Source organism: Eupeodes corollae, chromosome 1 (genome assembly GCF_945859685.1).
Source record: "Eupeodes corollae chromosome 1, idEupCoro1.1, whole genome shotgun sequence".
Classification (NCBI taxonomy): Eukaryota; Metazoa; Arthropoda; class Insecta; order Diptera; family Syrphidae; genus Eupeodes; species Eupeodes corollae.
This window is the reverse complement of record NC_079147.1, coordinates 129,434,652-129,446,765: the sequence shown is the minus strand read 5'-3', so window position 1 is coordinate 129,446,765 and position 12,114 is coordinate 129,434,652. Positions and strand designations below refer to the sequence as shown.

The following is a 12,114-nucleotide window of genomic DNA, read 5'->3' as shown; positions in this document are numbered from 1 at the left end:
ATTTTTTTTATATGGAGTTAATACATATGCAAGTTTATGTGCAAATCGCAGCTTGTAAGCAAAAAGAGAGCAACCGTCGAAGTTGATTTTCTCGTTTAGTTTTTTTCTCTCTGGTAATACCTTTGTATATGAAATGGAATAGTACCAGAGAGAAAAAACTAAATGAGAGAGCCAAATTTCCTCGTCTCCGTCCCTTTGGAACCTCTTACTCTCATTTTTTATAGCGTGTTGAATTCGTATCGGTGTATACATGTTTTCACCTCGAAGAGCAGAGAGAATCGAGACATTTGATATTTCTTTCTCTCTCTGGTTTTCACAAATTAATTCTAGCAAACAATTTTCGTTTGTGAATGAATTACGGTAAACGTTAAAACGGAAGATTGTGGTGAATTTGTTTTTCTTTTCTCTTTCTTTGAGTTACAGATAGATGGCATTAACAACCAAAACCAGAAGAGATGTGTTCAGAAAGAATGTATAACAAGGCTAAGGTTTTTTAGACTAGACTTTATTTGTTATGAACAAGTACATGTTTTTTATAAATGTATGTTATGTTTATTTCAATAGTAATACCTTAACTAATAACTTTACTGCTGTTTTATCTACAATATACTGCATTGAATTATTTAACATCGAATTAATTATAATAGGTGGAAATAATAAAGGTCTACAGTTTACCGGGAATATTAATATAAAATATCCATATCTTCTGTAATTGCGGTATCAATCGATATTTTCCGGAACTTAGTGTTAACGTAACATTTATTTGTCATGAATTAGTCTTTCAGCTGTTTTATAAACCAACAAAATTAATTATGAAATTTGGATGCAATAATAATTACTTGAACACAGCATTTTCTATGTTTATAGTTATTCAGGTTTAGCCCTTAACTTAGATTTGCATTTATTTATAAAGATAGCCTAAAAAGTTTAGCAAACATCTATGAATAACCCACAATGCACTTTCAGAAAAACTGTAGTTAGAACTTTCCCTCACAGATTTTTCCTTGTCGCTATATAACTGAAAGATAAGATATAAATAAATATTAGAACTGGAAAACATATAAAAATGGTGCATAAGACTTAAATTTTGGTTGAAGAACAAATTTGTATGTTCTCTTCACAAAACCACTGACCTAGCGAGAATACAAATACTTTTACTTTTGTACAAAAGTACTTTTCGGCTTACATATGTAGTTAAGCCTTTAAAAACAGCACACTAGCTTAGTGGAAAGCATAGCTTATCGCCAACTCACAAATCTTATGCGATGAAAATTGGCAACAGAAGTTTACGGTTTTTATTTAGTCTCTACTTAAATCACTTATTTTCAGCATTTTGGAAATGTCGGTAACATAAAGAAAATAAACAACGAGTACACACAAATACAATAAGAATGTAAAAAAGAGATGAGTATATAAAAATGTTTTCAATGTTTCTGCGTTGTTTTATTTTAATGATCCATGTTTACATTCTTTAACTCTCGTTGTCAATGTTCCACCAACTCTCGCAGCCAAAATTAAGTCGATGAACTCTGAAAATTGAACTAAATCTGAGTTTTTGTTTGCATTTTTCAACGGTCTGAGCGAAAATTAAACGCATAAACGCAGCTAATAATAAAACAAATAATAGTTGTAGTGCTTTCAGAGTTTTATGTTTCCAGGTTATAATTCTCATTGCACCTTTGAACCACCTAATTTATTTTATTTACTTAATAATTAAATCTGGCTTCAAATAACTAACTAATATTTCTCTAAATGCGTAATTTATAATTGTTGCTAAATCTTCATTGTTCTGGCACCTAACAAGAGTAATTAATTTCACTTCATATTCGAATGATATTACTCCCAAAGTAACACAATGAGAATACCAAAAAATTGTTCATCCACAATTTTGAATTTTCTTTGAACACCTCTGAACAGCATGGCATCCGCCATTTTTCGAAGGTGGACGCCATTTTTTTTTAATGTGGGGAGTATGCACATCTTCTTGCATAAGGATTCGTTCCCCACATTTTTTTTATATGGAGTTAATACATATGCAAGTTTATGTGCAAATCGAAGCTTGTAGGCAAAAAGAGAGCAACCGTCGAAGTTGGTTCTCTCGTTTAGTTTTTTTCTCTCTGATAGTACTATCATGAAGAGGAACGAACGAAGCGACAACTGGGCAAACATCAATGAACCAAATTTCCATAGTTTGTGCAGAATTTTAATTGGGGACATTTGGAGACAATTTGACAACACAAAACAGAGAAGAATGTACACAAAAGTAACTATGGTTGGAGGGAAACAATAAAGAGACATTTTTTTGTTTATTTATTTATGTATTGTATGTATAGAGCAATATATATATATATATATAGAGCAAATAATAAATTTTGTAACTGTTGCCGGTAAGCCGATTGCTAATGAATACAACAAAAATACGTCAAAATATGTACATACCTATTTTCAAAACAAAAAGGAAGGAGGTACAATGTTTTTGTTTTCCTAGGTATAAGTTTATTATTATGTATTATTATGTAAGTATATTTGAAAAGACGACAAATGTCGGATCCAGGGGGTTTCAGGGGTGAGGAAGATATTTTTTTTTCATTTTCTTAGAAATTCCCTTGAGTCCAAGGCTTATAGTATAACCGTAATGGATTTCATACCCCTTAAGTTAGGTTGCATGATTAAAGACTTTATCTAAAGATGGTTTTAGTAATTTAACGATATTCACCAAAAAGCTTTTTGCTATCAACAAAAATTTTTTAATTTAGAAAAAGTTTAGTAATACTATACCTACATTATTTTCTTAAGGTGTTATCTGAGAGAAAGAGCAAATATTCAAGTTCTTAAGAAGAAAAGCCAATTGCCTTTAAATTTCTGAAACTCGTCTTCAATTCCATTTTTTTTAAGCAAATAAATATTATTAGACATTCTTAAAGTGGTTTTTTCTTTCAAAATGGATTCCCTATTAAATACAAAATCTTTTAAGATCTTAAAATAGAGAAGTAAATTTGCTTTGAACACGAATTTCAAGAATATAAATGGCCCAAAAACATCAAAAGTGACACTTTCATTAAACTAATGGCAAATTGAAAAACATAATTAACGTTTCAAATCTATTAATATAATATAAAAACCTTTTCAACATCTGTTATAATTTTGATAAAAATCGAATTGACAATTTTTTTTAATAAAAACCTAAAAAACATCTAAAAGTTGGTAAAAAAACATTCAATTTTGTTTGGAAAAATTAAAATCTGCAAAAATTAAAACGCAAAATTGGTGAAAATTGGCTTTCGACTAAAAATCTCGGTAACCAAAAAAAGATTTTGAAATCAAACTATTTCATCATATGGAAAATATTGTTGGTAATTTTTGGTTAATCTTTTAGAAAAAATCAACTTTTTAAAAAACACGAAAACCTACAGAAACAAAAACAAAATAATTATAAATATTTTTTTACTAAGTATTTAAGAAGAAAGAAAAATATTGACTTTAAATTATTTATCTTACAAAAAATATTGTTATGAATATTTTGTAAAAGGTTTAAAAAATACAAATCGACAGACGGGATTTAAAGTTATCATTTTAGGTCGCATTATTATTTTTATTATTATTTTAGTTATAATTATTAACTTTCAACAATAAGATATTTTTATCGGTTCAGAATATCTTAATGCAAATTAGAAAAACGTTCTCAACATATGTATACATTTTTGGAAAAATTAAATTGATTTCAAATTAAATTGATATCTTGGCCAAAATGAAGACACTGGCTTCAAACTAATTGTTTCTTACATTAGGTAAAATTAAAAAAAATCTCATTGACACCTTTTTTCAACAAAACAAAAACTAACTAACTATTGGTACATTTTTGTTTGCTTCTAAAATTTCGAGCACCGTTAAATATTGTCTTCAAATTTATTTATTTAATACCAGATACTGTTGATAACATTTCTTCTTATTCTTAAATTTTTAGAAAAAGTCAACCTACAGTTTTTTCTATATACCTACCTATGTTCCAATTATACTTTATAACTTTGCTTACATTAAAATACCAAATACGAATACAAAAATTAAATTGGGTGGCGCAACAGTCCGTTTGAGAACTAGGGCCTAGTGACTGACAAATCTCAACAATTTCTGTTTGCGAGTACTGTTGTAAGGGATGGAAAGGACCTACAGTTTTAAGCCGAATCCGAACGGCAAATTTGAAAAAGCACTTTTCATGACAAGAATTACTCTTGGAGAATTTGTAAATTCCTCGCAAGAGGCAGTACCCGTGAAAAAAACTTTGTACCTACCTCCCTACATACATAACTGACTCAAAATTGAATTTCCCTACTTAACGTATTGTTTCTTTCCAAAAAATGAAGACAAAAACAACAAAAATCTATTTCCAATTTATAACTATGCACATCCACACAACTACATATGTACAATATTCAAAATATGACAACAATGTATTTATTGTGAAAACAAATTTGAACTCAACTTGGTTTTTGTTTTAACTTCTGTAATCTCTACAACAAATTTCAGTACTCTGAGCGTCAAGCTATCAACCAGCAATGAACTCAAAATTAATGTTTCATAAGAGTACTAAAGTTTATAGTTTATACAAAGGTAATACTGTCAAATACATTTTAAATATTTTTTTTTTTTCAAGCAATTTTGTAGGCAAGCAGTGACTAGATTATATTATTATTTTTTTAACATATAAAAATAAAATATTAGGCTATGGTACTACCGTCTGCTGATCGGCTATTTAAACTGAAGTGTTTATGTAATAATAATTAATATTTATTATATTTTTGTTTAAATAATATAACTCAGAGGTATTTTCGGGGTTTAATTAATATAACCAAAAACAATATAAATATATAAAAGCAAAAATTTTGATATTAAATTATAGTCTTACATTTTAATATTGAAATTTAATTAATGTTTAATTTTAATTAATTAATTAATTAATTTTAATTAATGTTTTAAGTAAGCCAAACAGAAATTAAGGTATATAAAATTAATAGGACTTTTAGTTTAGTCAAACAAAAAGATAAGATACACACGTATTATTAAGCGTACATGGGCTTTGAGTTTAGCGAAAACGGAAAAAGTGTAATTATAGAAAATAAGTAGGACTTTTAGTTTAGTCAAAACAAAATTAAGATACATATATAATTATTATAATTATACATGTTAATAGAATTTAAAAATTTTAAATCTCATTTGAGACATTTTCATAAGTGTGTTAAATCATAATTTAAATTTACTAATTTTTAGATTTAAATGTATTCCGGAATTATCAGGTTTCTATATTCTGATGCTGCTTCGAGGTAATGATATAGGTTAAGCCAGTTTTCACAGTTTAGTACGTTTTTTGTTTGTTCCAAGGACAAAGTTGTTTTTCCAAGACATCGGATTCTAATTTCAGGACAAATTGAGAAAAAGTGAAAGTAATCTTCTTTTGAATTAGGGTTACATAGAGTTCACCTTAGGAATTTCTGTAAGGTGATCCAATCAAATAAAGTGTTTCCCTCCTAGTACTACAAATAAAGGATAACGCTCGCACCCTATATTTGTCATTGCAATAATTATCAACGAAGGCATGGGTAAGTTCTGAGTACAGTATTCTATAGGTTGATGAGATTGATCTTTGTATACTATCATTACGTTGAAATACGTCTATCTCTTCTAACAATCTATAGAGTTGAATTTTTAATGGATCAAGATTATCACATTGAATTGTAAGCTCTACACCACATACTTGCTCCCAACTACGCCATTCCTTTATCCAATCTAATTTGGTATTCTTTTAGGTGGGTAAGTGAGAATTTTAAAGATGTAGTCAAAATGAAGTTTTAGTGTATACACGAAAAGAGTTGGAAGCCTGGGTAAGGGACTTCAAGGGTAAGGACGTAGTTTGGTGTGTTTGACGGCAGTTAAATAGTTTTCATAGAAAAAACGTTGCAAATTTTCAACTTCTTCGATTGAAGATTGCAAACAATACTGCGCTCAACAGATATCCTTGTTTAACTCTTGACTTTGTCTCGAACCAATCTGCCGTAGTCTTTCCATTCCACACACATTGATGCGTGTTTTTGTACATATTTCATTATCATTGATATCTCTCGATCCAAGAAATCATTACAAATAAATGGCTCTGCATACAAAAAGCTACTGGGTTCTACCTGAGGATTCAGGAGGAGTTTAAAATAATTTGCAAGATCATTATCAATAAGTCTAATCCCACAAATCATGCTTTGACCTTTTAATTGGTTGATTTTGCACCAAAAATTTCTACCTTTGCATGTAGTTGAGAGTCCTGCTGCTATTGACCGAAAAAAATTGTTCTTTTTCTTTCTGGTAAGTGTTTCATTTAAATTACGTGAAGAATTTATTTCCCTTAGCAATGTAAATTATAAGATTTTGGCTGTGCTACATTCGTTATCAAACTCTCGCTGTTTGTAGTTGACTGTTTTTGAATTTTGATTATTAGGGTTTGCTTTTATGATAAAGCCGTTTAAAAAAAATAATTTTCCCTTCAGCATTTGCTGGGTTTGAAAGGTATACATTTTTCCTTCCATATTAATTTTGGCGGTAAGTTAAAGGTATAAATGCCTTGATCGTCTACGGCGTCGAAAAAACGAAACAACTAGTGGCATATGATTCGAAAATGTTTGTGAGTCAAGCAGTGACTATACCAAGCTATTTGTAAAGTTGGAAAGGAGTGGCACATAAGGAACTCGATGTGTTGTCCTTGTTTTAATGGAACAAACCTATCAAGGTAACTGTTACAAAAACCACAAAAGCAGGACTTGCAAGTTAATCATGGGAATGCAAACCAAACATCTTGAATTGGTTGTTTACCATCAATGTAAGATCCATTTTCACCACAAAAAACACAAAGACTGTCATTCTGCAGCAGTTATCAACTTGACTCAATTGTAAATTGTATTTGAAATATCAGCTGAGTTTTTCATGTTGTTATTTAAAAAAATTGGAACTTAAAAGGAAAAAGGAAAATGTTTTTGGAAACGACCCTCGATAGAGAAAAATCGAAAAACAATCTGAAAGAGAAAAATCGGAAAACATGACCATACAAAAAATTTAGAGGACTAGATTATTGTAGACTAAAAACATAACATACGGCATTTGAAAGAAAGGGAAAAAGATCAGAACAGAAGTATAGACTCATGATAAAACCGAGTAAATTTGGAACTACAAAAAACTCCGGTTTCGACCTCTTTTAGTTCTAGTAGAAACAATATTAGATTATTAACGATGTCATTAATGGCCACTACAAGCTAAATATAAATAGAGACCTTAATATCTTTGGAAATTAATTCAAACACTGAACATTATTTTAAATTATTATGCTCAATATAATAAAAAAACATTCTTAATCTTACCTGAAATCAAGGCATAGTTTTGCTTTCTTTACAACCAACCACAACAGTACCGCTGCAAAAACAGAATTTATCAGAAAGACCAAAAAGATTATGCTGCCATTATATTTAGCGATCCAAAGAACCTAGGGTAGAAAAATAAATAAATTAAATTTTAAAATCAATTATTCCTGCACATATTTACATCATATTTAAAAATCGAAGATATTGGTACGTTTTCATCAAAGACGGAATTGATCAACAACAAAACAGCTCCAAGCGAAGAGTAGGTACAAAATTGAATACACAAAATCTGTTCTGAAAGTAACACAAAATCCCATTGCACAATTCGGAATCGTCCGTACTTCATTGCTTTCTTTTACAAGCCAATATCGATTTGGTTACAATAACAATGTTTGCTTATTTAACATTAACAGCAAATTTTAAGGCCTTGATTCAAATTCCCACCTTTTAATTCATATGTGCACATGAAATTAGAGAAGCAATAATCGTTTTAGCACTAACAATTTCTTAATAATTTTTTTTTAATTAAGTGTGTTCTGTCATTATAATTATTATTATATTTATCATTATCATTATCATTATCATTATCATTATCATTATCATTATCATTATCATTATCATTATCATTATCATTATCATTATCATTATCATTATCATTATCATTAGCATTATCATTATCATTATCATTATCATTATCATTATCATTATCATTATCATTATCATTATCATTATCATTATCATTATCATTATCATTATCATTATCATTATCATTATCATTATCATTATCATTATCATTATCATTATCATTATCATTATCATTATCATTATCATTATCATTATCATTATCATTATCATTATCATTATCATTATCATTATCATTATCATTATCATTATCATTATCATTATTATTATCATTATCATTATCATTATCATTATTGTTATTATTATTTGTATTTATTATTATTAGTTTTGATAGTTAATTCGTTATTTAGTAAATAAGGCTTGTTCGTTCTATTGTTGATGCATTGAATGCATTTCCTACTTTTTTTAAGTGTTAAATATTTTCATGTCTTTTAAAAAAGCTATAAAAGTGCAGGTTGATATTGAATTCTTTTTTTTTTTTTGCTGTAGCTGTGTACAACTATTGGTCGACTAAACAATGTTATTAAATTTAATTTACAGAAAGAACAGCTCAGACCATACTATAAGTGTACCTTCCATTAATTAATATTTTTAGCAGAATGTGCATGTATATTAATGCATGATCTGTACGAGGTATATGTATTTATAATATACACATTATTAATTAAAAAACAAATTAATTTCTGCAGGCGTTTTCCATACATTTGCTTTATTAACGGCCAATTTCTTCCAACGTTATAATCAATACTAGTCCTAGAATTAGTACTCAAATTGGTATCAACTCATTTCTTCACACAAGTACTAGAACATAGTCCTATCAACTTGGAAGTGAGAGCAACGAGCTAGGACAGGGTTATTATACCATTTGTTAGTACGCAAATTGGTAATAAGCTAACGTTGGGTGTTTTCTAGTACTGCAAAATAGATAGGTTTGGGCGTTTGAACTGCATCAAGACAATAAAGTTCATTCAGTTTTTTTTTTTATTGCGGTTTTATTTAGAAATACGTAATTTTTACTTTATTATTTATAATTTTATTTTCAGTTTTTGTTATCCATAATTCGGTATTTTCTACTGTCCATTTGTGATTTAAATATCGATTATGTTATGAAGAAAAGGAGCAATTTTGTGGAGTTTGTCGAGGTATTAACGATGTGCCACCTTAACGGCATATCATGGCCTTTTTGGACGTTATCAAAACTGACTCTCATTCTTGTGATCGTTTGGTGAGCAATATTCTAAGAATGCAGTGCTGCACTTTTACGCTGCAATGCGTTTCCACAATCGTATCTCGATCGCTTGCTTTTGATTTCTGATAGATTGTGTGTCTATTCCTATCTTTTGTGTTTATAACATCGGCTTCTCGTTGTTTAAATAAAACATTATTGAACCGATTAAATTAAATCTGTGTTAGAAAAGTAGTTTTTTTTTTACAGTTTCAGTATTCGGTTAAAAATTTAAATTAGGTACTATAAAATAATTATAGTAAATTCAAAATTTAATTCCACAATTTTACAACATTTGCATTAAATTAATTGGGTGCAGCAACAGTCCGTTGAGAATTTGGGCCTAGTGACTTACAACTCTCAACCATTTCTGTGTGCGAGTACTGTTGTCAGGGATGAAAGGGACTTACATTTTTAAGCCGAATCCGAACGGTAAATTCGAGAAAGCACTTTTTCATGACAAGAATTACTCTTGAAGAATTTGTCAATTCTTCGCAAGAGGCAGTACCCGTGAAAAAACTTTAGATGGCATAGGCAGGGATCGAACCCAAGACCTCTGGCATGACAGTCCGTCCTAATGATCATGCCACGGGTACTGCAGGTTTGCATAAACTCAGTCTTAATTTTGTTTAATTTTGAATTTGCTCGTTAATTTTTCAAAAGCAATTGACATAAATAGTTCAGTTTTAATTTTGGACTACTGAACGGACTTCTGGCTTTCAAAACCTGTATAGTACTTAAATATAAATATTGTTGCCTGACATCTAAATCAAATTTTTGAAAATCTTAAAACTCTGAACTCCTTTAAATTTTGTATTGCCAGTTACAACTTTTTGGGCAAATTTCTGCTATCGCGCAGCTTTGACTTTTTTCCGATTCACTTATTCAATTCAGTAAAGAAAGTGTCCAATTACAGAATATGTCTCAACTGTCCTTTGTTTTATTGAAATATTTCAAGCAGCATAAGTGTCAAATCCTTTGCTTAGGTATCACTGCACATATCAAATAAAAAATGCGTAAAGCCCTAGTTTTGAAGAAGTTCTATAAGTGTCAAGGTTAAAAAAGTCTTTATTTTTCTAATGTTGCACCAAGTTCCACAAGTCAAATTTTGCTGTTCATACTCGTTTACTTAACACAATATTTGCGTTTAAATGTTAAGAATCCTCACCTAAGGATTCTAAAGATGCCGTCGTTAATATTAAGCAAAAACACTGATTATTTAGTGTTTTTAAAATAATATAGTAAACAATGTTTGTTTATATTTCAATACTCTGTATTTTTCTCACAACTCACAATCACAAACCACACATTAGTTAGCAGCACTCTTTAAAAAAATATCTGTCATTTCGGTTTGTAAACAACGCCGATAAGCTGTGAAGGTTAATAAAAAAACCATATGAGAAGGTATAAATCCTCGAAACAAAAATAAAGCGAACAGCTGATTTATTCCTTAGTTCATTGTGTGAGTGATGTTTGAGCGCAAAACTAATACATGAATCTATTGAACCATAAAAACGTGCTAATATTTGATGTTAGAAATCAAGTTTTTAAATCGACTGCCACCATAGAGAAATATATCTAGGAGGAGAACCCCAACCCACTTATGGGGTTCGCTCTCTTTCGACCTACAAACCAGAGAGAAAAAAATAATTCGTTTTTTTCTCTCTGCTACAAACTGCACTACACTTTAGAGGATATTGCTCCGCCTTAGTATTTCAGTTGCCTGTGCATTTCTTATGGAAAAGTCCAGATTCTATTTAGTTGTTATGACCTTTTGGGCTCAGAATGCACAATTAAGGGGAAAACAATGTGAGTTGAACTCAGCCGTTCGAAAACAGATCAGTTGAATTCAAAAATTGAACGACTAATGCAATATTTGAATGCAATACATAAATTGCAGAACTTATTTTCAATGAAAACTCAGCTAAAAATAATATTTGATTGCTATTGCACACAAATTCTATGATTTTTATGAGAAATTTCGCTAAAAACAGAAAAAAAAAAACATATACAGAAAGTATACGCAAACGCTAGGTCTGCAATGCGAACGTGGCCCAATTTAAGTTAAGCCCAGTTATAACAGATTTACAGCGAGGTGAGTATTTTGACAATTTGACGAAAATGTAATCACAACAAATTTCATTCAAAGTAATGCAAATGAAGCTAAAAGAAGTTAAATAAAAAATATTAATTTATTTTCATAAAACCTATAATGAATTTGCGCTTAATGTATTCCTTAGGTAAAGAAGAAACCAAGTAGGATGTTGCAATAGAAGAAGTAGAAGGAAGCCAGTAACGACAAAATATTTAATCTGGAGCGAAAAATCATCAGGTACAAATTCAAGAGCATTCGTCACATTAATTTTAAACTCAAATTATATGAGTATTGTATTGGTTTTTTTTAGTTAAAATTACATTTGTGGACAAGACTTTGTTCCTATTCATGTGGGTTCCTATGTTCTCATTTTTAAACCGACTTTACTGTAGAATAGAGAAGGGTGGATTACAGATAAGGGATCAATATTGCATAAGACTGAAAAGCTTTGCGATGAAACCGGTCTGACATGCTTTATTTGTCGAGCAGGGTATAAAATATATGTAGAAAATAAAGCCATGAAGTTGATCGATCGCTTTATTTGTCATTTTCCCTAGCCATTCATTACCAAGCCAATTTGATCAAAAACAAGCTGAATAAATTGAAGTATTTGATAACAATAGCACAGGCACGTCATGTGCCACCATCTGTGCAATGCAAACGAACCATCGATAGACAGGCGAAAGATTGAGGTGTGTACAAGCAATTCCTCATGATGTGAGCAATGGTTGATTTAGTCTAAATCTAAATACCACCAA

The 12,114-nt window shown here is 29.9% G+C and overlaps 1 protein-coding gene across 1 annotated transcript in view; it reads right to left on the bottom strand.

The window, feature by feature from the left end:
- The window catches only part of LOC129938565 (protein SYS1 homolog), a 58,635-nt gene extending 48,032 nt beyond the window's left edge, over positions 1-10,603 (bottom strand). The window contains exons 1-3 of the mRNA XM_056046201.1: positions 10,430-10,603; positions 7,576-7,838; positions 7,395-7,516 (exon numbers count right to left, since the gene is read on the bottom strand). Coding sequence (XP_055902176.1) covers positions 7,395-7,516; positions 7,576-7,740 — 287 coding nt within the window. The 5' untranslated portion in view covers positions 7,741-7,838; positions 10,430-10,603. The remainder of the gene's footprint in view (positions 1-7,394; positions 7,517-7,575; positions 7,839-10,429) is intronic.
- Between the last annotated feature and the right edge of the window lie 1,511 nt (positions 10,604-12,114).